This window comes from Peromyscus californicus, unplaced genomic scaffold (assembly GCF_007827085.1).
Source record: "Peromyscus californicus insignis strain IS unplaced genomic scaffold, ASM782708v3 Scaffold_11__1_contigs__length_118956290, whole genome shotgun sequence".
Lineage (NCBI taxonomy): Eukaryota > Metazoa > Chordata > Mammalia > Rodentia > Cricetidae > Peromyscus > Peromyscus californicus.
The window spans coordinates 113,513,187-113,537,689 of NW_026294402.1; the positions used below are offsets into that span (position 1 = coordinate 113,513,187).

General features: G+C 52.9%; 1 protein-coding gene across 2 annotated transcripts; it reads right to left on the minus strand.

Annotated features, from left to right (window-relative positions):
* Positions 1-3: 3 nt before the first annotated feature.
* Positions 4-23,531, minus strand: Plcd1 (phospholipase C delta 1). 2 transcript variants are annotated; one of them, XM_052723902.1, is made up of 15 exons: positions 23,381-23,531; positions 14,888-15,052; positions 11,337-11,565; positions 4,636-4,765; positions 4,322-4,553; positions 3,486-3,687; positions 3,240-3,384; positions 3,016-3,165; positions 2,773-2,931; positions 2,394-2,553; positions 2,066-2,182; positions 948-1,126; positions 723-855; positions 494-643; positions 4-373 (listed from the first exon to the last, which is right to left on the minus strand). In XM_052723902.1, exons 1-15 carry the CDS (start codon positions 23,412-23,414, stop codon positions 288-290), a joined length of 2,271 nt encoding a protein of 756 aa, XP_052579862.1. In that variant the 5' UTR covers positions 23,415-23,531; the 3' UTR covers positions 4-287. The 2 variants fall into 2 exon arrangements, with proteins under 2 accessions (XP_052579862.1, XP_052579852.1); XM_052723892.1 differs by lacking the exon at positions 23,381-23,531 and adding an exon at positions 18,344-18,498.
* Between the last annotated feature and the right edge of the window lie 972 nt (positions 23,532-24,503).

The following is a 24,503-nucleotide window of genomic DNA, read 5'->3' on the forward strand; positions in this document are numbered from 1 at the left end:
CTATTGGGCTTTACCTGGTGACTTTTATAAAAACTCACAACCTAAAGACAGCTAGAGGGTAGGGAGAGGGCTGCAGTGTTGTTCCTAATGGAAGTTTGGACCACTCCGGGGACTGGACTGCTCCTGGGTCCCCTGAGAGGCAGAAGCACAGGTGATGTGTTAGAGCTCCATGAAGGCAGATCAGGGCCTCAAGCTCTGCACCAGAAGTCAGTGCAACAATGCCAGTCTTGCCCGAGGTGTGGATCCAGCTTGGCCCAGTCAGGGTGGACCTCACCCAGTCTCCAGGTTTAGTCCTGGATGGAGATCTTCACAAAGAGCGTGGCTGATGGATGCTGGTCTCCGTTCTTAGACAAGAGGTGGATGTGGCGGTACCCTGGTGGGAAAGACAGCTCTGGTCACTGGGAGAGGATACTCAAGGCACTGTGAGATGTAGGCTAAGAGAAGCCAGGCCCTGCCCACTGTTCCTGGCTGGCCCCTTCCCTCCATCACTCACCCTGCTTGAGGCTGTTCCAGGGGATAGTACTCTGGCCAATGAAGTCATTCTTAGAGGAGGCATCATAGTCCTCTACTACGAAGCGTACAAGGGCAAGGTCGGGCACTGCTACCTCAAACTCGAACTCTGTGTCCCACCATGGGTTGAAACCTAGAAGGACCAACACCATATCAATAGCAAGGCCACCAGAACCAGCGGCCTGGCCCAACCCAACCAGTGCATACTATACCATTATTAGTAATAACTGTGGTCTGATGGCTGGCCACGTCCCGGGCCACACCATGGATCTCCACTATCACCTTGGGGTCCACGATTGAATTCTTACTCTTGTTGACTTTTGGTAGCTGCTGTCCAGAGATGATCTAAGGAAATGTGGGGACAACGAGCATTCAGGGATGGCAGTGAGCAGCAGGGATCCCCAACAGGCGGCTGTCCCTTCTGTATCTGGCCATACCCGGACACGGAGCCTCTTCCAAGCCCACCAGGGCCCCTGAGTCAGGGCACGTGAGCTGAAGGTGGTGTTGGGGTCTCTCAGGAAGGCAGGTTTCAGCACATACCCACAGGCTCCATTGTCCTGGAAGCGGCCCAGGTAGACATCCATTTCCGGCCCAGGGGTTTGGAAGTTCAGAGCCACTACAGATGGATGAGAGCAGTCACAAGCTGTGGGCTGGCCCCAGAGTCCTAGAGCCCAGCCTGCTCAAAGTGCACTATAGTCCAGGTTCCTATGTGAGTTGGAAGCAGGATCCAATGATGTTCCAGTGTCTCCTGCCTTCCCATCATCCTAACTGACCCACCACACTGACCACATGTTCTGTTTGTGTGTGTGTAATAGACATGTGCTCCCGTGAGTGTGTGCATGTGTTATTCATCCTTGTGTATCTGTGGAGGCCAGAGGCCAATGTCCGGCATTTTTTCTCATTGCTCTTTACTATTTTTTGAGACAGGGTCTCTACTGAACCCAGGGATCACCAATTCATCTGGGCGGGTTGGCCATGAGCTCCAGAGCCTGTCTCTGCCTCAGTGCTGAGGTTACAGATGTGGGTCATCACTCCCGTCCTTTTACATGGGTAGGAATCCCAACGCAGGACCTCATGCTTGAATGGCAAACACTTTCCTGACTGAGTTGTCTCCCAGCCTGTTTTGTTGGGTTTTGAGGCAGGGTCTCATGTAACCCAGGCTGGCCTTGAACCCACTATGTAGCCAGGGAAGACCCTGAGCTCCTAACCACCCACCCTACCCCATCCCTGCCTCCACCTCAAGAAGGTGTTGAGAGGACAGGTGTGATACCACCCCTGTTCTCCGCAGTGCAGAGGATTGAACCTAGGACTTCATGCATGCCAGGCAAGCCCTCTAACGACGTGCTACATGTTCCATTTCTGATGGCGAAATTCAAAGGGCTGGAGTGCACACCAGACACAGACTTGCTGGCTGGGCAATTTCCACGCTCAGCTCTTGGCCTGCACCCAAACCTTCTCAGGTGTGCAGACTTCCCCTGTGACCTTCAGGGCTCGAGGCCCCTGGACATGAAGGCCAGGTGCCCTGTCTAACCCCTCCATCCCAGGCGGCCCTTACCAATTTGGCAGCCCCCATTCCACATCTCCACAGGACTGTAGTTGGAGGAATCTGTTCTTCTCCCAGCTGGATAGATCCTGCTCAGGTGGCTCACGTTATGGCGGACAAAACTATTTCCTGAGAACAGGTGGGGTCAAGTCAGCAGTGAAGGCCTTGGTGGGCTGAAGACACACCTACCTACCCCACCCCACCCCACTCCACCTCGCCAGTTCTGCCCGGACATAAAGCGGGGAATGCCAACTTGGGACCCCGGCAAGGGTGGAGGACAGGCCCAGTCTTGACCAGTTCAGATGGCCAGGATCAGATGCCTGCAAGAACAGGGGCTCACCTGATTCTTGCAGCAGCCGGAGGGCACGGTTCTCAGAGAAGGAAGCCATCTCATAGAATGCCTGCTCAGAGGTGCTAGGATTGGAGAAGCCACCGAAGTGGACACTCTTGCAGTAAATGACCATGTCAGAGAGCTCCGGCACCAGCTTTAGCTTATCCTCCTGGAGGCCATGGGGAGGCCCAGGTTAGAGCCAGAGGGTAGGACAAGGTGGCCACTGAGCGCCAGAAACCCAGACAACAGAGAGAGAGAGGACAGACAGAGAGAGGGGCAGAAGGTCTGAATGGCAGCCACAGAAAAACTGAGACGAGGCAACTGTCCAGTGGGCAACGGGAGCGGGAAGGACCCAGGGCCACCCCACTGCCACAGCGTCCCCTAGAACCTTGGGCTTCTGCTGCACTTGGCTCCGAACAGCCTCATCCTCCATTTCAGCGGCCTCATCTTCGTCGGACACATCAGTGGCCTCGGGCCCGTTTTCCCCTCCAGCAGGCAGCAACCCTCCAAACTTCTTCCCTTTCAATAGGATCTTGCCCCTCAGTTGCTGGGGAGATAGGGCTGACTGGTTAAGACCCATCTAGGCCTCCCAGCCAGGTTCACTTCCCTGCCTTGGTTACCCACTCTGTACCTCAGGGGAAGGCAGGCTCATGGTAACCCCATCCAGAGGCTGGTCCAACAGCATGGGCCCCAGGATGGCCTTCAGGTGACGGGCCATCACTCTCTGTTGCTCCAGGCTGCAGTGGTTCTCCAGGGACAGGATGACTGGGTAGGGGGACGCCTAAAAGCCCCAAGATGAGTTAGAAGGGACTGTCCACCCCTGATCCTCTCCTCACTCCCACGGGCACGCCCAACCTTGAAGGCATAGTCCCGGATGGCCCTGAGCACGTCACAGAAGAGGATCTTAGACGTAAAAGTGTAGCCGTGGTAGATGACCGGTTCCTGATTGGGACCGTCCCAGCAGTCGAGTTCCAAGCAGCGGCAGCCTTTGCACAGAGCCCTGCAGGGAGCAGTGACAGCTAGGCTAGGGCCCTCCAGGTCCTGCCGTGGGGAGGTGTCCCACCCTGACTCGCCCCTAACAGTTTCGCCCCTGGCCCGCACCGGATGTAGGCCTCTGTGCTGCTGGGCCCTGTGAGCTGGTCTTCCAGCAGGTAGGTGTTGTGGGAAGAGGACACTAGGTAGTGGCTGAGTGGCTGGTCCATGTCCTGGTAGACACGGCGGTGGGCCAGGCTGAAGGCGCTGCCATCAGCAGACAGCAGGTACATGAGGAAGCCATCCTTGGTCATCTGCCGCTGTGCCTTGGCTAGGTAGGAAGAAGCCCCCATTTCCAGTCAGAACTAGATGCCTCCCGCGGTGGAAAGAAAAGTCTTTTCTCCACTCTGCCTGCCCACCCACCTTCTGCTAGTCCTCTGCAGCTCTGGGGAGCAGACGTCCTGGTCTCCCAGTGAGGCTTTGGTTACAGTGTGGTGAGGCCCTGTCCTTTTCCTTCCTCCTGTTCTAAAAGCCTCAACGCTGGGTGACATCCTTACCCAAGCACTCTACCACTGAGCTGCACCGCCAGCCCTCCTTTAGGTCTGTACTGTGAGGCTGGGTCTCACTAAGCTGACAGGCTGGCCTGTCCCCTAGGTCATGTCTCAAAGCTGCGTCCAGAATAGACACAAAGAAGGAAGTGACAACAGCACTGTCCTCACCAGCCACTGCTCTTACGTCTTGGGGCAGGGACACTCAACGCCCCTTGAAGAAAGAACTGCAGGGAAGTGAGGCCCAGACAGGGCAAACACTGGCGCTCTCTCTCTCTCCCATGCGCCTGCTTTCACAGGATAGCCACACACTGATCAGCAGCCCTGGGGCTGGCTCCCTCCAGCATGTCTGTCTGTCTGTCTGCAGTTCCATCACAATCTCCCGGCCATGTGTCTCTGGGATGGCCGGGCCCTCACCGGTCTCACTGGGCTCGTAGCGCTCAATGAGGGAGAGGGCCAGTGCTGGCCCTGCCGCCTCCTCCCGCTGCTGATGCTGCAGAAACGTGACTAGCTTCTCCACTGACAGGGTCTCCGAGGATCCCGCAGCCTCTGCAAAGACGCGGTCGATCTCTGCCCGCTGGGTCAGCATCTTGTAGAAGGTCTCGATCTCCTCATCCTCCAGCGAGTCTGTCTGCGAGTGGTCACATTCCTGCAAAGGCACCACAGCGCATGGGCTCAGACCCAGCCACAGGCCAGGCCCGGGGCCCCCACAGCCACTGCAGCCAGCTCACCCTGAAGATCTTCCTGGCATAACTGTCCTCCACCTGTATGTTGAGTTCCTTCAGGAAGTCCTTCAGCTCCTTGAAGTTCATCTTGTTGTCCTTGTTTTTATCAGCTTTTCGCAGGCAGGAGTGAATCCAGCTGGGAAGCCGTCAGGAAAACACACAGCAGCCTGATGCCCACAGCATCCCGGCCATGTGGAGCCTGTAGGGCCGGGCCCCGCAGGCTGGAGGACCAGGGAGCAGGGGAGGGCCCTGGAGGCCGTCCTTACTAGGGTCCTTTCCCTTCTTCTCCTGCTTGTTGGTCGGTTTGGGGCTGAACTCAGCATCTTACAGAATACTCCACCCCAGTCCTCTCGACTTTGTATTTGAAGTCAGGAGCTCTCTAAATGACCCTGATCAACCCTAAACTCACTCTTTAGTTCAGTGAGGTCTTGAACTTGTGATCCTCCTGCCTCAGCTTCCTGAGTAGCTCGGATTACAGGACGGTACCACCAGGCCCAGCTAGAGGTCTTTTTCTGTTTGCTCATTCCAATACCTGATGACGTTTGAAACTGTCTACTATAAAAAGGCTCACTGTAGACAATCTAGACTACAGAGAAGGAAACCAGTCGAGAACTCCCCCACCCTAGGGGACCATCTCTCACAGTGCCGATGTCAGCACCACCATTATCACTGTGAAGTGCATCTTCCAGTTTCTCAAACCATCAGCCAACCAGCCTCCAGTACTTAAGTCTTAATGTACAGAAACACCAGTTTCCAGCCACTGATCAGAAAGTGGAGATCTCCCACACAAACCAAAGCCTGGACCAAGTCATCATGACTGGGACATCCTGGCCCCATCCTACCTCACCCTCCTTTTCTCCCTTCAGATTCTGAGGACCTGGGGCGGGGGAGGGGAGGCTCCTAGCACAGTCCTCAGAATCCTCACTGAGTCAAAACAAAGATAATGGACTTCATGGGTGTGTTCATAAAAAGGACAATGGAATTTTTGAAGAGATCATAAAGGAAACAACAGCATAAGCAGCGTAAGCGATGCTCTATAACTATAAAAACAACCTAAGTACCGGGCGGCACACCCAGGAACCTCAGCACTCCGGAGCTCGAGGCAGAAGAATCAGAAGTTCTAGGTCATCCTTAGCTAGACAGCCAATGGCTACAGGCCGCAGGAATATATTATAAGAACTCAGCTGGTTATGGCAAAGCCACTACCTGAAGGGATCAATTCCTTTAGAGGAAGCCAAATTCCAGGGAGCATTTGGTGTTATTTGGCTTGTTATATATCAGCTGTTTCTGTTATGAAAATCATGTGTGCCTTCATAGCTTTCCCAATTGGTTTTTTCCTAAGAATTGCTAACAGTGTGGATTGATCACTATTTGGACATATACATTCGAGGTATTTGGAGAACAATCTCAGGAAAGACTTTCTTCCCTTAGGCCCATCAGTTTCTTCTCCTTTTGGCTCTGGAATCAGATATCTCCCTTAGCCACATTCAAGGACTAACAGGAGTAACAGTCCAGACCACCACATAATAAGACCCCGGAAATTAAGGTAAATTCCACAGGGAGACACTGCCTAGGTCAGGTGGACCTTAAGGAATAGCTTCAAACAATTTAGTTCATACTCTCCTTTTCTTACAGCCTTACTAACTTTATAGACTTCTAACTCCTTACCTAAACACTTCTAGGAATATTTAGATAGTCTTCTGCACTGACAGCTATGCACAGCCAGCACCCCAGTTCAAGCCTCCCTGTAATTACCATCATTGACAGCATCTGGCCAGGTCCATCCCCAGACAGAATAAAGTACCTTATCAGAGATAACCTCTGTACCCTCTAAGAACAGACTTGAGTCCAGACTACCTGTTTGAGAAGCCCTGGCGGATGTGCTAATTAAGCTTAACTTTCTCCTTTCCAAAGTCTTATCTCTAGTTTTAGATCCACCCTTAACAATAAACTCAGAACTAAAGGGTAAAAACTTACAGCTACATCTAGCTGTGATGGAAGTTGCCTAGTGACGGAGAACACTCGCCAGAAACGGCAGGAGCAGAGATAGCTTGGAGAGATAAGGGTCAAAGGGATAAAAAGGCAGTTTTATTTTCAGAGAAGGACTTAGAGGTATAAGGAGACGGAGAGGAAGAGAGGAGTGGAGAACTTGAGGACGGAGAACTGAGAGGGAGAAGGAGGATTTTGACTAGAGAACTGGAGTATGAGATGGAGAAGAGAAAAGAGAATGGAAGAACTAGACGGGTAAGAACTTGAGAGGAACAAACTGAGATGGGGAAGAACTAGATTGAAGGGCTAGAAGAGAGTACTAGAGGAACGAGATGGAAGATGAGGAAGAGCCAGATGGGGAAGAACAAGATGAGAGAGAAGGAGATGGGAGAGGAGCTGATATGGGAAAGAACTAGATGGATGAGAACCTAGATGGGACAGAACTAAGATGAGAGAATTAAGATAGAACTTAGAGGGGACCGCAGATACATGTAGAGAGAAATCAGGCAAGGAGCTGGGCTTGAGAGCAGAATAGAAGCTTGTAGAGAGAGAAATGGCACAGAATAATAAAGTGTATGGACTAAGGAGTTTCGTGTACATAGATTCATTTCTTCTCATCAAAGATAAAATTATCAGCTGGTTGTAGATTCTTCCCAGACCCTGAGAGGGGACTATCGAGGGGCTGGACCCCCTTAGTCCCCGATAGCCAGTTCCACGGTAGCCTGGGCTACATGAGACTCTGTCTTAAAACAGACAAACCAAAACCAAAACCAACAACTATAAAAATCTAAGAAACGCTGGGCGGTGGTGCACACCTTTAATCCCAGCACTCAGGAGGCAGAGGCAAGTGGATCTCCAAGTTTGAAGCCAGCTTGGTCTACAGAGTGAGTTCCAGGTCAGCCAAGGCTATACAGAGAAACCCTGTCTCAAACCCCCCCCCCCAAAAAAAAAAATAATAATAATAAAAATCTAAGAAGCAATTAACTTACAATAGCATCCAAATGATTAAAGTTATTTGAATTATTTTTAAAGTATAAAACTTAAAATTCTGAAAGCCATAAGACATTATTAAAAGAAATGGAAAAAGACACTAGAGGCTGGAGAGATGGTTCAGCACACAAGATTGTTTGCTGTTCTTGCAGAGGACCAGGCCTAGAATCCTAGCATCCTCCAGATGGCTTGCAACCACCTAAAACCCCATCTCTAGGGGAGCTGATACCTTCTTCTGGCCTCTTGCAGGCACTACACACATGTGTATACACACACGCACACACACACACACACACACACACACACACACACACACACACAGTAAATCTTCAACAATGGAAAAAGGAATAATCAAATGTAAAGACATCTATCCATGTTCATGGATCAGAAGACATATTTTCCTGCTGAGAAGTCTCCAAATTGATCAAGATCCCTATCAAATGATGTTGGTTTCTTTGCAAGAAATTGACAAATTGATCTTAAAATACATTCAGGAGGCCAGGGGCCCCAGACCGGCCAAACCAATCTTGCAAAACAAAAAACAGACTTGGACAATTCACACTTCCTGATTATGAAGCTGACTACAAAGTTAAAGGGGCTGAAAGAGTGTGGTGCAAGCAGAGTGTACGAAAGGACAGACAAACAGACAAATGGAAGAGAACTAAGTGCAGAATACATTCATTTTCACAGTCAGTGGACAATTCAATGGGAAGATTCAACAGAATAATGTTTTCAGGCCTATGAGGGCACAGCAGGCAAAGGTCCCCAATAACTGAGTTGATCCCCAGGACCCTATGACAGAAGAAGAGAATCAGCTCCTGCAAGTTATCCCCTGACCTCCACACACACTAGATGGCAAGTGTGCAAACACACACAATAAATAAGTAATGCAATAAAAAATAATTATGAAAAATGAGTCTCAACAGATAGTACTGGAACAGCTGCATATCCAAACACAAAAAGAAAAAAAAAATAGATTACCTACCTCATGCCACACACAACAGAACAGAACATCTATCAGAGATTTACTTCACACCCAAGACAGTATCTATAGCAAAAGAGAAAGAATGAAAACTAATGCTGCCATTGATGGAAAAATGGAACCCCTCCCACACTGCAGCGGGGAGTCTGAACTGTTGGAGTTTCTTTGGAAAATAGTTTGGCAGGTTTTCAAAAAATTAAGTATGGAGCTGGAGAGAATGTTTAGAAGACCTGAGTTCAGTTCCCAGCACCTACATGGGGCTTTTCACAATGGCCTATAACTGAGCTCCAGGGGATGCGGTGTCCTCTCCTGACCTCTGGCCATTGCACACACATGGACATACATGCACACGCAGACAGACACGTAGTTGAAGCCAGAGAAGGGGCTAGAGATATGGCTCAGTGGTTAAGAGCACTGGCTGCTTTCCCAGAGGATCCAGGGTGTAATCCCTAGCATCCACATGGAGGCTCACAAATGTATGTAACTCCAGTTTCGAGGGATCCAACACTCTTTTCTGGTCTCCTTGGGCATCAGGCATGGACATGGTACATGGACATACATGTAGGCAAAATACCCATACACTTAAAATAAAATGATAAAAATAAAATTTTTTTAAAAAAGCTGAACACAAAAGTTACCATATAACCTAGCAATTCTGCTTCTAGTGTGTACTCAAGAGAAATGAAGATACACATTCACACAAAACACATGCTCTAGCTTTCACGGCAGATTAGCATCCTGAAGTAGAGGCAACTCATAGGTCCCTGAACTGGTAAGTTAGGAGTTATGGAGCAGAGTGTATCCATAGGGTGGGATATTTCTAGGAAGCCAGAGGGGATGGAGTACAGACCCACACTACGGAGTGAGTGAAGGCTGACACACACTAGGAGTAGGAAGCCGTTCAGGAGAGGCTGCGGGCTCTGCTTCTATGGCAAAGCCACAGAGGGCAATGTATTCAAAGGGCAGACAGAGGCTTCTGGGCCTGGGAGAAAGTATGAAACAACCAGCTGTTCATCGACGGTGGGGATGTCAGTACATCTGTAAATATGTGAAAATCACTGAATCGGGCTCAGCAATGGTACGTGTATGGATGTCTGTTCATGTGGGTGCAGATGCGTGCTTGTATATGTGGAGACTAAAAAGCACTATCCACCTTGTCTTCTGAGACAAGATCCCTCACTGGCCTGGAACTCACTTTTTAGTATAGGAAGACTCAGGGATCCACCTGTCTCTGCTGTGCAGTGCTGAGATTACAAGTACAGACACTGTGTGTGTGTGTGTGTGTGTGTGTGTGTGTGTGTGTGTGTGTGTGCACGCATGTGTGTGCGTGTGTGTGTGTGTGTGTGTGTGTTTGTACGGGTGCCCCTCAGGAGCCAGAGGCATCAGGTTCCCTGGAGCTAAAACTACAGACTGTTGTGAGTTAGCTGAACCTCCTGGGTGCTGGGACCAGAACTTGGGTCCTCTGGAAGAGCAGTACAAGCTCTTAAATGCTGAGCCATCTCTCCAGCCCACTCCCGGTCTTTCACCTGTGTGCCGGACTCAAACTCAGGTCTTTATGTTTGCGTGGCAAGTTCTTAACTGACTGAGCCACTTCCCCAGCCCTAGGTTCAACACTTGGGTTAATTTTATGGTATGTGAACTATCCCTCCATAAAACTGTCATAAAAAGGGGAGCTGCAGGTGGGACCGGCCTGTGATCCCAGCACACAGGAGGCAGGAGGATCACAAGTTCCAGCCCAAATCTGTCTCAGGTAAACACAGAAGTTGGAGCTGGTTCCACCCTCATCTCATGCGTGCCGGAAGCAGGATCACCGGACTGGACTGATCCACAAGTTACCGTCTTCAGCTCACTGGCTGATCTGAACACTGGGCTCACAGTAACACTCCTGAAAGCATGGCTCAGGAGAGTGCCACAGCCTTCCAACTCCTAGAGTGCAGTAACCCCGGAGAACATGACTACACCACCCCACCTCTCACTGGGGTGACTCCCCAGTCACATACCTCCACGCTGCTTACAGAAGGAACCAGGGAGACACACGGTTCCTGGCCTTGGGTCAGAAGACCTTTCCCTTCTGCCACAGACTGAAACATGAATCCCTAAAATTCCTAGTTGAAACAGCAACCCCCTAGATGATTTCGGAGATGGGAGTCTCTGGGTTAGATGAGGATATAACGGTGGAGCCTTGACCACAGGGTTACTGCCTGTGAAGAGAGCTTTCTCTGTGTTCACGACAGGACACAGTGAGGAGGCAGCTTCCTGCAAACAAGGGAGGAACCTCTCACCAGAGCTAACCAGGCTGGTACCTGAAGGAATAAACTAGTGTCGTGAAAGCCACTCGGTCTGTGTGGCGCTCACTGTCATTGCCGGCTCGCCTGGATTTGGAAGACACCTCTGGGTGTGTCTTTGAGGGAGTGTCAAGAGTTTAAATGAGAAACGTGGGTCACAGCACTCCCTAGAGTCCCAGGTTGAGTAAGAAAGGAAAAGGAGCTGAGCTGAGCACAGTGCCTGTCTCCTATCTGCTTCCTGACTGCAGACACAGTGTGACTGGCTGCCTTGTGCCTCTTCCACCATGATGGATGGCATCTCTCAGACCGTAATAATATTCCCTTCCTCTTGATTTGTTTTTGTCAAGTATCACAGCAATCAGAAAAGTAACTAATACATTCTGGTATTTTGTTACGGCGGCACAAAACTGACCCAAACACATTCCATACCCAGCCAGGACCCACCGCCCCCAAGAGGATACTGCCGCAGCTTCTGCCGCTGGTTCATGGAGCCGGAGTGATGGATGATCTTGCGCAGGCCCTGCACCCAGTGCTGAGTGTCAGCTGACGACGGGGCGATGAGGTCTAGTGTGTTGCGCTGGTCCTTGAAGACGATGGAGAAGCAGCGGTCCTCAGGTATGTCGCGGGCAAACTTCTCCAGGCCTTCTGTGCGGTGCCCCATCCGAACCTCCTGAATGTCCTCGATGGAGACTGCAGGGGGACGGACGAGGGACAGCAGGACAGACTGTGAGATAAATGACTGTCTCTGATGCAGCCGAGGCCATGAGGGCGAGGGGCACGGCTAGTGTCACAGCCAGACTGGGGGGCTCAGACTGAGGGTCCAAGGAGGGGGGCAGGAGGGCAGAGCTGTGAGACTAGGAGGAAGAGGACACAGCACGGCAGGGCACAGGACAGCCAAGAGTGGCCGAGCGGGACACAGGGAGACACGGGGCAGCAATCTTAGGCAGGAAGGGCAGCTAGGACCTAGGTCCGTGGTCACAGTAATGAAGGAATCATACAGGAACAGGCTTCTGAGGGTGAGTGAGACCATTCCAGAGCCTGGCACCTGGGATGGAAAGGTCACACACCCTCCAGGCCACACTGGACTTTGTGGCCCCACAGCTACGAGAGTCTCTTGGCCCCTCTACTTAGGAGATGGGTGGCCACACTTGGTCAGTCATGGACCTGGGACAGAAGCCCAAAGCCAGAGAGAAAAGTGGTGTATTTACCCTGTGTGTGACTGGATGAGTTCTGGCTTCAGGGAGCCCTTTGGCAGAAGGGTGTGGGAAAAACCCTACCTTTCGGGGTCCCAAGAGGCAGAGTAGAGGCCAGTCTGCATTGCTGAGAAGAGTTGGGCAGGGGGGGATAAGGAGGCGGAGTTCCGTCTTCCTGGGCCTGTCTCAGCTTATGAAAAGGCTGAGCTCTGCATTAGAGCCCCCATACTCTGAGGGATCCCGGACCCAGGAGGCTCAGCAGAAAAAAGCAGGAAAGAAGTGGGGGGGCCTTCCCAGAAGGTTAGTTATGGTGGGCTCATCACGTTCTCCTGAGGTCTGAGAGATTACATCGTTCTGCCCTTAGGAGGCTGGAGAGGGCCCCCTTCTATCATAGCCAGTCTTCCAAAATTCAGGGACAAACAAGACCTTATATGCTACCGTCCCAGGCTGCCATCCCAACATACCCACCACAGCCTGGCTGAGAACAGCCTCACCGTCGTGGCTTATGCTGAGCCTCCCCACACAGGACTGCCCCTGCCACATCCTATCTTTAGCCATTCTGGGTCCTAGAATGGGCCTATCTGTAAATTGTCATGTCCCTCCCAAACTCCTCCTACCCCGAGGCCCCAGGGGCCTTTCAGACACCTACAGGACCACCTGTATGATGTGCTTTGCCTGGGCCATAAACGCTGAACAGTGGGACCGTGACCCCTGCACCATCTGGGATGCAGGGCATATCCCTGGTTAATCCTTCTTTGCCCCACTAAGCAGCTGAGCCACCCTGGGCCAGGAAAGAAAACAGGAAGCCTGGGCCATGGAGCCCCCAGGCCCACGCCTCCACTGGCCCCTGAGAGAAAGGCCAGCTGCCTTCACCGCTGATAACATTCCTGGGAACAAAGGGTGGGCAGTGGGAAGCACTGGGGAGACTTAGCATTAGACAGAGAAATGGGAGAATGTGCTACTCCTCCATCATCGGGACTCAGTTTCCCCAGGGGTAAGGTGCCACTGAGGACAAGAATCTCAACCCTGGCCTGGGAAAAACAAGTACAAACAAGGCCTGCTAAGCATGGGACCTGTGGCGGCCATCGGAGCTGAAAGCAAGCCTCTCAGAGTGCCCCTGGATCTGTCCCCAGGCTCCTGCTAGCCTGAGTGACAGCTGCTGTTGGAAGGGCATAGGGCAGGGTCATCTCTTCTTCCTGCCCCTTCCCCATCCCTCTCCGAGCACTAAGCACAGAGGCTAGCAATTCCTATGTATCCACCACTCCAATGAAAGCCCTCTGTTCCCACCATGCTCCCATCCACCAGTAGCTAACAGGAAACCCTGTATCAGGGCAGGAGCCCAGTGTAGGAAGCCTGTCTGGCGCCACAAGACACAGGCAAGGTCGGGGTCACTCCTGTGCTGGGAGGCATTCGATGGGCTGGGACAGAGTTGAGTCTCAAGGTGGCTTTCTTTTGTTTTTGTGACAGGAATTCATGTCCCTAAACTGGTCTTAAACTCCCTACGCAGAAGAGGATGGCCTTGAACTTCTGATCCTTCTGCCTCTACCTCCCAAACACTAACATAATAAAAGGCATGTGCCACCACACCCAGTCTACGAAGTGCTGGGAATTGAACCCAGGGCTTCATGAATGATAGGCAAGTGTTCTACCAACATCCCCAGTTCTCAGAGTAATTTCCGAGACACTTCCAAGTCCCATCCTCAAACTGAGCACTCAGGAGTCTAGAGCTGAAAGATCGGGAATTCGTCTATCTTTATTAACAAGGGCGGGAGTGCCACCCTGGGCTACACATGAAGTTCAAGGCCAGCTCAGGCTGTATGAAATCCTGTTCTTAAAAACAAACAAACAAACAAACACCAGGTGTGGTGGCACATGCCTTTAATTCCAGCAGAAGCAAGCAGATCTCAGAGTTCAAGGCCAGCCTGGTCTACAGAGTAAGTTCCAGAACAGCCAATGAAAATTTCACAGAACCACAAAACATTTGTGGGTATAAATCGAAACAGAAGTTAACACTAGGCTCCTCGGTCACACTGGCTGCAAGTCTAGAGCCCACTGGCCTCTTGGAGCTGCTGGCTCCTGTACTGGACAGGGCCGGCGGGAGCCTGGCCCACTGTCGTAGAATTCTCCTGGTGGCGCAGCTCTCTGCAAGGGAGGTCTCGAACAGAACTTTCGGGGAGCTCCTGCACTGAAGGGCATGTTTGCAGAGCTACCGCCAAGGTCTCAGGAGGCTCACTCCATTTGCATACCTATCCCCTCAGCTTTGGGTCCCTGGGCCTTTGAGAACCTTCTAGAAAGACAGTGACCAGCCCTGCTCACTCTCACTCTCTTCTCCTCCCCACTCCACCCAAGCCTCCCACGGCTCTAGTTCCAGGAGAGATTCCATCTCCTCTGCCCCACCTAACATATCGGCCACTGATACGGAAGTACTTTATCTGTCCCTGGACTTTGGGCCTAGCTTTTGGCCCTAACATACCTAGAGTACTGATCCACCTATTTTCTCTCCTTTACAGTCACCTGGGTGGCACCTATAAGTCAAACAACCCTGTCCAGCTTCATAGTAGCTTCTGAGCCTGGCTGTCCCCATCTGTGGTCATGGTCATGTATCTTCACCCTCTTTTAACACCCATGCTTGCCTTCTGTGACCAGCCTAACCTCAGTTGCCCTACATATAATTTAACTCGAATATTTCCTTGACTCCAACCAGCCTAACTTTCTCCCTTTTGGTCCTTTTCTCATGCACGGCCCACCTGTGGTCACAGTCCAGGATTGACCTCCACCCTACCCTGTACCACCCCCACCACAAGACCCAGGGCACTCACACAGCTGGGACTCCGGGGACCTCATGACCTTGCGGGATTCCTGCCAGATGGTCTTGCAATCCTCCTGTAGCTTGTAGAAGCGTTCTCTCCGCCATGAGCTGGACTTTACCTTCAGGAGCTGGCTGCCTTTCAGAAGGGCCTGGAGGTCCTGGTCATCCTGCAGCCCTGGGAGGGGCAATGCTGGTGAGATGCCTGTCTTATTGTCAGCCCCACACTGGCCTTGTCCCCTCTGCCCTCTCACCTTTCACCACCCCCATCCTTCTCAGGGGTATACTTCTCCTCCTTCGATCCTGCCAGCCAATCCCAGACCCCTGCCTCCTTCAGGGAAGACTTCTACCCACCTAAGGTCATGCTTTGGCCCCAGCATGGGTACTGCTCGAACCCAGGGCTCTTTCGCATAGCATTTGACCATTGTGCTGCATTCTCTGCCCCAAGACCATGCAGACACTGTGACTTGTCTAAAATCTGAATGAGCACAGTTCAAACTCCTGTGGTTCCTGGGGGACCTGGGAAATGGTCTGACTCAGAGTGAAATGAAGGGATCTGGGACTAAAAGATGAAGCCTATGGGAAGGCAAAGGGACCACGCAGCTGGAAACAAACCCAGGCTTCAGAGCCAAATAACCTCCCATCTCCAATGGCTCCAACATTATCTGTACCTAGGTTCCAGCACACTTCCTGACCAGCTGTATGACCTGGTGACTTCATGATTTACTGCCATGGAATCCCTGGGCCCACGCTCTTCCAGCCACCCTCTCCCCTATCCCCATCTTTGCCCCCAGAAGAGAATGATGAGCCCACTATGGACTACATTTAGCCTGCTGGGATGGCCCTGTCTTTCCTGCCGGACCCCCACCACTGAGTGTCCCAGGCCTGGGCTTCCTCAGGGAACAGTTGCTTTAAGACAGAGCTCAGTGTTTTCAGAAGCCAAGACAGGGCCCGCAGGGAGGACAGAACTCTGCCTGCTTGTCTGGCTCCTGCCCAGCTCTTGTGCCATTTTCAGAGATACAGGCTTGACCCGAGTCATGGGCTCCCTTGACAGACCCAGGCAGGAGGCACCAGAAGGACACCAAGCCCCTCAGGAGTCATTGTCTGCAAACAGATCCTGTACTGATGATGATAAAGAAGATACCTATACACTGTACCCTAACAGCCATCAGTGAGATACAGAGGTAGATACACCTACAAGGTGGTGTGTGCATTTGTGTGCACACATGTTGATATCCCACACAGTTCAGCCCCCAGATCTATTCAAAGCCAATTGGATACCTAATTATGTCCCTAAAACTATGTGACCCAACAGAAAAGTGGCATCAAAGACTCTAACTGTCCTGTTTGAGGGGCCAGAGCCTCGGCCTAGGCTGGAGAGACCTCACAAAGCCACAGATGCTCCACCCATGATAGCCCCTCCCAGTTCATCCATGCTGCCCCTCTTGCTTTCTACACATTATCTACAGGTCTATATGGACAGGCCGCACTCACCCACATCTCCCTTATCCCTTATCAGCATCCCACTTCCCGTGAGGGCAGATCCCAGGGCTAACATTCCCGCCCTGCTGTTCCGGAGCTTCAGGAGCCTCCTTCCCTCCCTGTGCCTCTGCTCCCTCATCAGCCCTGGGGTAAGAAGTGTCGCAGAAAGCATTATTATTGCCAGTCCTTAGAGATGACAGTCATGTCACAGGCCACCACCTTTGTCCCATGTGTCTACCCATTGCTCGAAGATGCTCTACCTCAGTAAAAGCAGCTTCCCTTCAGTGTGGGGAGACCTGGAAGGGGGCTCACACAGAATGTCCCATGTGAAGGGAAGGTTAGGGAGTTTCCAGACTGTCAGAGCAGAGGGCCACCTCCGGCCTCTGTTGGGAAGGTCCCGCTGTCTCTTCTGAGGCTGAGGTACAGCTAGGAGGGAGCCCTCCTGACCATCCGGCAGCACCCTGCTCCCTGGGCTGGACACAGCTCAGATGGGAACGGGGGCTTCTGGGAAGTGGAAGGCAAGCCCCTACCCTGCCATTCTGGAAAACATCATGAAGGGATGACAAGTTCATCCTGTCCTGGAGCCACCAGTTGTGGCCCGGTCTGTGAGGTCAGGCAGTGGATAAGTTTCTCCTGCTGTCCTGGCTTCCTGGAGGTAGATCTGAGTCCCAAGTGGACCTAGATAACTCCAGCAGGGTGACAGCTACCCAGGAACTGAGACATCTGGGCAGGGACCTCCATCGGGTGGGAAGGGTTTCCTGGTTCTGAGGCCTCTGGGTGGCCTACCACAGGACCCTCGTTCTCTTATCATGCACAAAGTCTGTGGAAGCCCTCACCCAGCTCCACTCAGCCTTGAAAGGGTGGGTGGGTCATGAGCTAAGGGGTTTCACCAATCGTTTCCAGGCTAGCTGCCACAGGGAAGCAACTATTTAGAGGACATGGAGGGCACTCCAGGTGCCGGTAGGAATGCCTGACATTCTGTCCATGTTCCCAATGTGATGCATGATGCTGCCGGGCCTGGAACCCACATCGATACACAGCTACACTGAGCTCCACCGCCCCATCACAACCTCGCACACAGGGCCAGTGCCCCCCAAACTACCTGTGTCTCGTGGAGTGGGTATTACTCTTTTTCACACACAGGCACACTACATACAGTGCAGGAATGCTGTCACCATAATAACAGCAGCAGCCATAATGAGAGCTAATTCCTGAATAAGATACTGTTCGCAGCACATATATTTAACCCCCTCAACAACCCGGTGAAGAGAGGTAGTGTCATTATCCTCATTTTACAGAGGAGGAAACCGAGTTGAAGGAAGCTGCACATCGGAGTTGGGACTCAGAATTAGGAAGCCTGCTCTCAGGGTCAGAGTTATGAAACATTCGGTCACCACTCAAAGACACAGAGCCTCTGGGTAACCGAATCAGAAAACCCACACCATAACGTAGACTGGCCGTCAGTCCACCGCCTTAGGTCACACAGTCACGTCAGTCATAAGCAGTCAATGTCAGCTGCACACTGTCACACAGGGTTACACACAGACACCTTAGGTACTACAGTGTGACACTTGGGTATACGACAGTACAAACTATCACCCCCATACCATGGTGACACAATTCCACGAATGTGACAGAATCACTCAGCCACCCTGGGGTCACCAACTGTCACCTGTCCAGGTACACATTTGCCCACTACCAAACTGAACCTCACTGGGTTACAGTCATACAGGGAGCCATACACCCAGGGGTTAATTTGTAACCAGGAGGAGTTGGAGTTAGTAGAGAACGTGAAGATTGGCTTGCTCGGGAAAGGGTACATATCTAGTCCCCCATTCCACCCCCAGTACTCACCCCAGCTCCAACAATGAAAACACAGCCCCAAAGAAGAACTAAACACGTCTAATCTGAGGCTCAAAAGGAGGAGCGTCCTGTTCCAGCTGCTGTCCCATTCCCCGCGGCGGGCTCAGTGTCCCCAACCCCTTACCCAGCCTCTGCCCATTGAGCGCAGCCACTTTGCGACTCTGCTCCTGCAGGTAGAGCTCCCGGGAGCGGCTCACGCTCCGCCGCCTGCAGCTCGGGACCCCCAGACACTGCATGTCGTCCTCCCAAGACTGCCTGGGTGAATCCTGGCTTAGAATCCCGCAGAGTCCGGCAATCTAGCCTTGAGAAGGCGGAGCCCGAACCTCAGAGGAGGGGCGGGCCAGAACTTCGGGGGCGGGGCCAAGCATGGGGCGGGGCCTATGATCTAGGGAGATTGGAGAGAGCGGCGTAAGTAGGCGGAGGAAATGGAACCAGAAACTAGGTGGCGGGACCAGGGAGGCCCGGTGTGGCTGAGATGGCCTTGAGTTCCGATCCTTGTGCCTTCACCTCCAGAGTGTTAGAATAGCAAGCATGGCTGGAGGGTTAGGGAGGCAGAGCCTGACAGACATAACCCGGGCCCAGAGGCTGGCAGTCACCGTCTGGGAGACAACGTGGAGGAGTCACAGCCAGGAAGCACACCGGAGAGGCGGAGCTCAGGAGGGGGGCTTCTGCACGGGAAAGGCGGAGCCCAGGAGGGGGGAGGAGGGACTTCCACTTGGGAGGATGTGTGAGGGTGGGGACTGGGCGGCCGTGAACGTTACAGTCTGGCAGGGAACTCCTTCGCCAACTCTGCAAGGTCGCCTAGGCGGCACCAGAGCGAAGGCTGAGCTGCAGAGGGAATCCTGGTGCCTGCAGAGTTTAACAGAGACGCAGAGAGGATCAGGAGAGCCGGGACTAGTCAACCGAGCCCGACAAATCTCTTCTCCTCATTTACTCAGCTGATTCGTTGGGACTAGGCCTGCTGCCGGCTCTCTGGTTTTCCTCTTAGTTTCCAATTTGATCAGGGACCTCTCCAAGGTAACATATGCAAACACAATTTTTTTTTCTTGTCCTTTCTTTTTCTTTGTTTTTGTTTTTTGTTTGTTTTTTTAGGCTTTTTTTTTTTTCGAGACAGGGTTTCTCTGTGTAGCCCTGGCTGTCCTGGAACTCACTCTGTAGACCAGGCTGGCCTTGAATTCAGAGATCCACCTGCCTCTGTCTTCCTAGTGCTGTGAATGAAAAGCATGCGCTACCATCGCTCGGCACAGACACAGTTCTTAAAAAGAAAAAAAAAAAAAATGCTGACCTCAAAAGGAGTCCACGGGCTTGCCTAGAATAAATCAGAAAGACTGCAACTTTGTGCAGAACTGTGCGTCCAGAGTGCTCGGGAACACTGGGGCCTTTCATGTGTACAACTCCCCTTTCATTCACTCTGCAATTACTGAGTCCCTGTTGCAGGAGTGTCAGGACACCACCCAGAGGCCTGACTCACCCCTCCTTTACCCTCGGTCCCTGAAGAGATCCCCACCGGGTTCACTGCACAGCAATGAGTCACGGGCAAAGCCAGTTTGGGACACAGGCAAGCACAGTAAAAGCCAAACACGGAAGAAGCACAGGGCAAGCAGGCTGCCTACCGTCACACGAAGAATAAATACTGAGCAAGGCACTTTAACATCGATGAACTGAAATGTGGACGCAGGAAAGCTTTTTATTTGGAGTGAGTAGAGTACAGGCTAGCCTACCCAGGTTGTAAAGAAGCCAACAGAGGCTCTTAACCACCCGGGACCCGATGTGATCGCATCTCAGTGTTTTCTTTGAATTCTTCAGCACTTTATGTTATGATGCATCTAAGAACATGATCCTGAGTTTGCTCTGGTGGCTCACATCTGTAACACTCAGGATTTCAAGGCAGGAAGATAGCTGTGAGTTTGAGGACAGCCTGGGCTACATAGTGAGCGTCAGGCCAGCCTGACTATAAAGTGAGACCCTGTCTCAAAAAAACAAAACAGACAAAACACTCAAACAACAGCAAACCTCAAACAACCCGCATAACAATACAACGCGGTTTTGAGAAGGTCCATAGACTGTCCTGACTCCCCACACAGCCTGGAGCACACAAAAAGTTTAAGACCAACACGGGTCAATGTGTGTATATGATGAGCCCAGAACCCCTGAGCCTGACGGCTTTGAGACATAGCTCCTGTCAGTGGGGAACTGGCCATCCCTATTTCCTGTGATAGCTTTTCCTGGGGGCTTTGGCTTTTTAAGCAACCCAGAATTCCTAAGCCCATTAATTCTGTTTGTCTGAGCTAGGATCTTGTGTATCCTAGGCTGACCTCCAACAGCCTGTGTAGCGGAGGATGGCCTTGAACTAATGATTGTCACCTCCCAGATGCTAGAGTTGTAATCATGTACCACTAGACCAGGCTCGTAAGGTGCTAGGGACTGACCCTAGGAATGGTGTGTGCCAGGCAAGCACTAGGCTGAGTTAAATCCCCAACCCTCACTAACGGTTTATCCCAGCAACATCCTCTGTAGGAAAGTATATTGTAACCCCATGGATGAGAGAGGAACTCAGAAAGGCAAAAGGATATACAGTAAACAGCAAAGCTGGGCTTGGAGCCTGTGCTCTCTAAGAGGAGGCCGCTCTCCCTCCCCTGCAATAGGGCAGTAGGCCAGCTGTAGGGAAAGTTAGTGTGGGTGAATGTCTTCAGTGAAGGGAAAGGTCCTGGGAGGTGATGTCACATTTTCAGGCACTGGAACCTGCTGAGGATGCCAGTCCAGGCTTAGCTAACATGGAGTGGCGGATATGGGGTAGGAGGAGATGGGAAATGCAGCATCACTTTTCAGGCCTCAGAAGTGGAAAGAGCCTCCTGGTTCACTCATCTGATTGCAGCCACAGTTGCATTTGATAGTGTTCCATCATCTACCAGCCCTGCCAGACACCTCCTGGCTTGGGGGATGGCTCCTGCAAGATTAGAATCTGATGCTCTACCTGCCCAGTGCTATCTCATCCCACCGCCACAGCACCCCTGTGAAGTAGGTGCTGTTTCCTCTCAGTCTGCAGATGAAGAAACTGAGAAGAAACACACAGAAGTCAGATGAGAGAGAGAGAGAGAGAGAGAGAGAGAGAGAGAGAGAGAGAGAGAGAGAAAACTCTGGCATTTGTCTTCACAATTTATGCCCGTGTACAACATTGCCTCTGTATGAGCAGGAAGTAAGGGCAGAAGGGACATTTCATCTCTAGGTGAGTCCATAGGTCTCCAGCCAATCAAAGGGACTGGGGGCATTCCTGCAGCAGACCCCCAATTGCCCAAGCCAGAAAGTGTGGTCAGGCAGCATGTGGCCAGTGCTGAGGGACCTGCACTGTGGAAAGGGATGCAGACTCCCTGTCAGAAGCACCGAGAACAAAGGCACACCGCAGTGACCACTCTCCCCCCACCGCGTCCCTTGACCGCTGTTCCTCCCACATCTGGTATGCACTGTAGGCAGAATGTGCTCCACGGAGGTCACTGTGGACGGCCAGCTAGAAGCGGTGGGCCCACAGGTCCATCTCCTTGGTCACAGCGTACATTCCAGTCCTGCAGGAAGGGCTCGACTGAGTCACACATGAGGGAGGCTGATCTCAAACAGGATGAGCCAGGCTGGCCAAGCCTGTGCTTTCAGACTGAGGCGCTGAGTCTTTTTCTATAGAGAAGACCCAGGAAAGATGGGACAAGGGAACAGACACTGAGGCTAGAACCTGTTACAACAGGACCCAAGGCTGCTGGGGTGTCAGAGGCAACCAGAGGGCTCAGAGGGAGGCAGGCAGGGAAGAGGTGCAGCCTGGCAGGCAGACAGCACTGCCATCTTCTGAGCTGCCAACCCCCTGTTCTCACCATTCTGTCAGGAGCTGTAAGGGTACCTCTGGCCTCTGAAGAGAATGGGGGCGCAGTGGGAGGGGCGGAGACCCAGCCTGACAATGTGGCTTTGAGAAACCCTAGCAACAAGGTCTAGGTCAACTAACAAACACAAAACAGATTGGGGGCTGGCTGCAGGGCACATATCGGGGGTGGGGGGGTGGGAGGTGGAGTGCCTGACTGGTGAGCACAAAAATCTACAACCTAGTTGGTGAGCTGTCTCAGGGGGGTGAAGGCTATTGCTGCCAAGCCTTGTGACCTGAGTTTGATCCTTAGAATCCACATGCTGGAAGGAGAGAACAGATTCCTGCAAGTTGTCCTCCGACCTACACACACGCACACACACACACACACACACACACACACACACACACACACACTCACACACATACAGTATGTGTAATTTAATTTAAAAAGACCTACAATGTCAAGGATACTAAAGTGAGAAATACTGTTAAGCAGTGGATTGGTGTGGGAGGGGCGGGGTTTGCTGAGCTGGTAGATGACCTGAAGAGACAGGAAGGAAAGACTCCCCCAAACCCCTCCCGAAGTGTGCACGAATACCAGTTGTTCCTCTCCCTTCCCTGGAGTCTTCTAAGGCTTGCAGCCGGGAGCCTGGACTGTCCTCTCCGCTAGAGTGACAGTCACAGGAGAGGAGCTAGCCCTGCTGGGAAGAGACAAAGCCGGCTGGACAAAGGACCAAACTTCAAGGCAGTTCCAGCTGAGACCTGGCCCACTGTGGCCAGGAGGGTCAGCAAATACGATCGTGCTGCTGCTCCCAGCCCTGGCACGGCTGTTTTCCGTTCTAGGCAATGAAGGCTGCCAGACCGACCTCGGCCAAACTTGCACACCTCCTCCTCGCTCCACCCCCTCACACCCTCATCTGCCACGCCCGCGCGGCCTGACGCGGTCCAGGCACACCCGTGTTTTGGGAAGCCTCTGAAGGGGCAGGGAGAACTCGGTGGTCCAAGGATGCTGTTCCCTTCTTTCCCCGACCCCTTTGGTGCCATCTGGACCAAGGAGCCCCACCTTTTATGAACAGGATAAGGGGGAACTCCCGAAAGAAGTCTGCACGGCTCCCCGATCTCTTGGGCCAGATTTGGGGGAAAGTCTGGAAACGCCCAAGGTTGTGCCCAGCCCGAGCTGAAGTTTTCCAGGATCCCGCCAGAGGCCAAGGACTCAGTCTCTCTGGTAGCACAAATGCAGCACGAGGAGCTACTACCCCTGCCCCCGGGGTGGGGACAGGCTTTCCCGAGGGTCTCCCCTGCGGGCGGGACACTCACCGTGCAGGGTCAGGAAGTCCCGACCCGAGTCCATGCCCGTCGGGGCGAGCGGCGGAGGGGACGCGGCGTGACTCACGTGAGCAGCAACCGAGCGGCCTGGGGTCCGAGCGCAGGCCGGTGCAGGGGCCCGACTGAACTGCGGTGGGAGGAGGCCGGAGGGTGGGTCCACGGCCCCGCCCCGCCCCCCGAGCCCGCCAACCGGCGCTTCTCCCCGCCCCCTCCAGGGGACCGGGAAAGGACGCGGAGCTGGGGGCCGGGAAGACTGGCCAACCCCGGCCGGGGCTCTGGCCAGCTGGGTGCGCCCGGGCCAGAAATAGTCAGATTCCTCCTGCTTCCTCCACCGCCGCCACCCACAGGCCCTGTCATTACCGCGGGCTGCCGGCCCCACGCCCTGCCTGTGGGCGCCTCGCCTCGCTGGGGTTGTGGGTGATGCGGGAAAGAATCAGAATCCGGTCTTAGCGGGGACAGGAATCACTGCTAAAGCGGCATTCTAGCCGGGCAGTCCGGGTCGTCTTCTGAGAAATGGGTGCACGCACGGGCCCACATTGCGAGGTTTAGGGAGAGTAATAGCTACATTTCTGTCAGGAGAGGGTCCCCTCCCTTTCTCTGGGAGACTTCTCACTTCCGGGAGGGTTGTGGGGAGGGTGTTAAGGTAGGGGTAATAGCAAGCAGGTGCAGGTCTTTCAGCGACGGGAGAGGAGAGATGGGAGGCCTGCCATGAGGCTCCTGAATAAGGGTGCCCTAGTGAACTCCACCCCTGATGCTGAAGACAATTAGAGTCTGGCTCACCTCAGCTCCTTCTCTTCTGGCACTACCAGGCCTCTGTGGCGTTGGCCATTACACGTGAAACAGCTGGAGGGCAGTTTCCCGATTCTGAGTGTTGAAGCTAGGTTTTAGAGAGCCACCTCATGTACCCCCCCCCCCCACAGTGTGGGACTGGCTCTTTGTCTGGCACTCGCCCTCGTCCTGATGCCCTAGGAAGCCCCCCCCCCCTTTCCACAAGCTGGGGCTGTACTACACGACAGATGATCAAGGCTCCACTGTAGACAGAGCCTGTGAGGGAGAAAGATGAGAAATTCCCTTCTCTCCCGAGTCCTACTCTCCAGGTCCTTCCTGAGCCTCA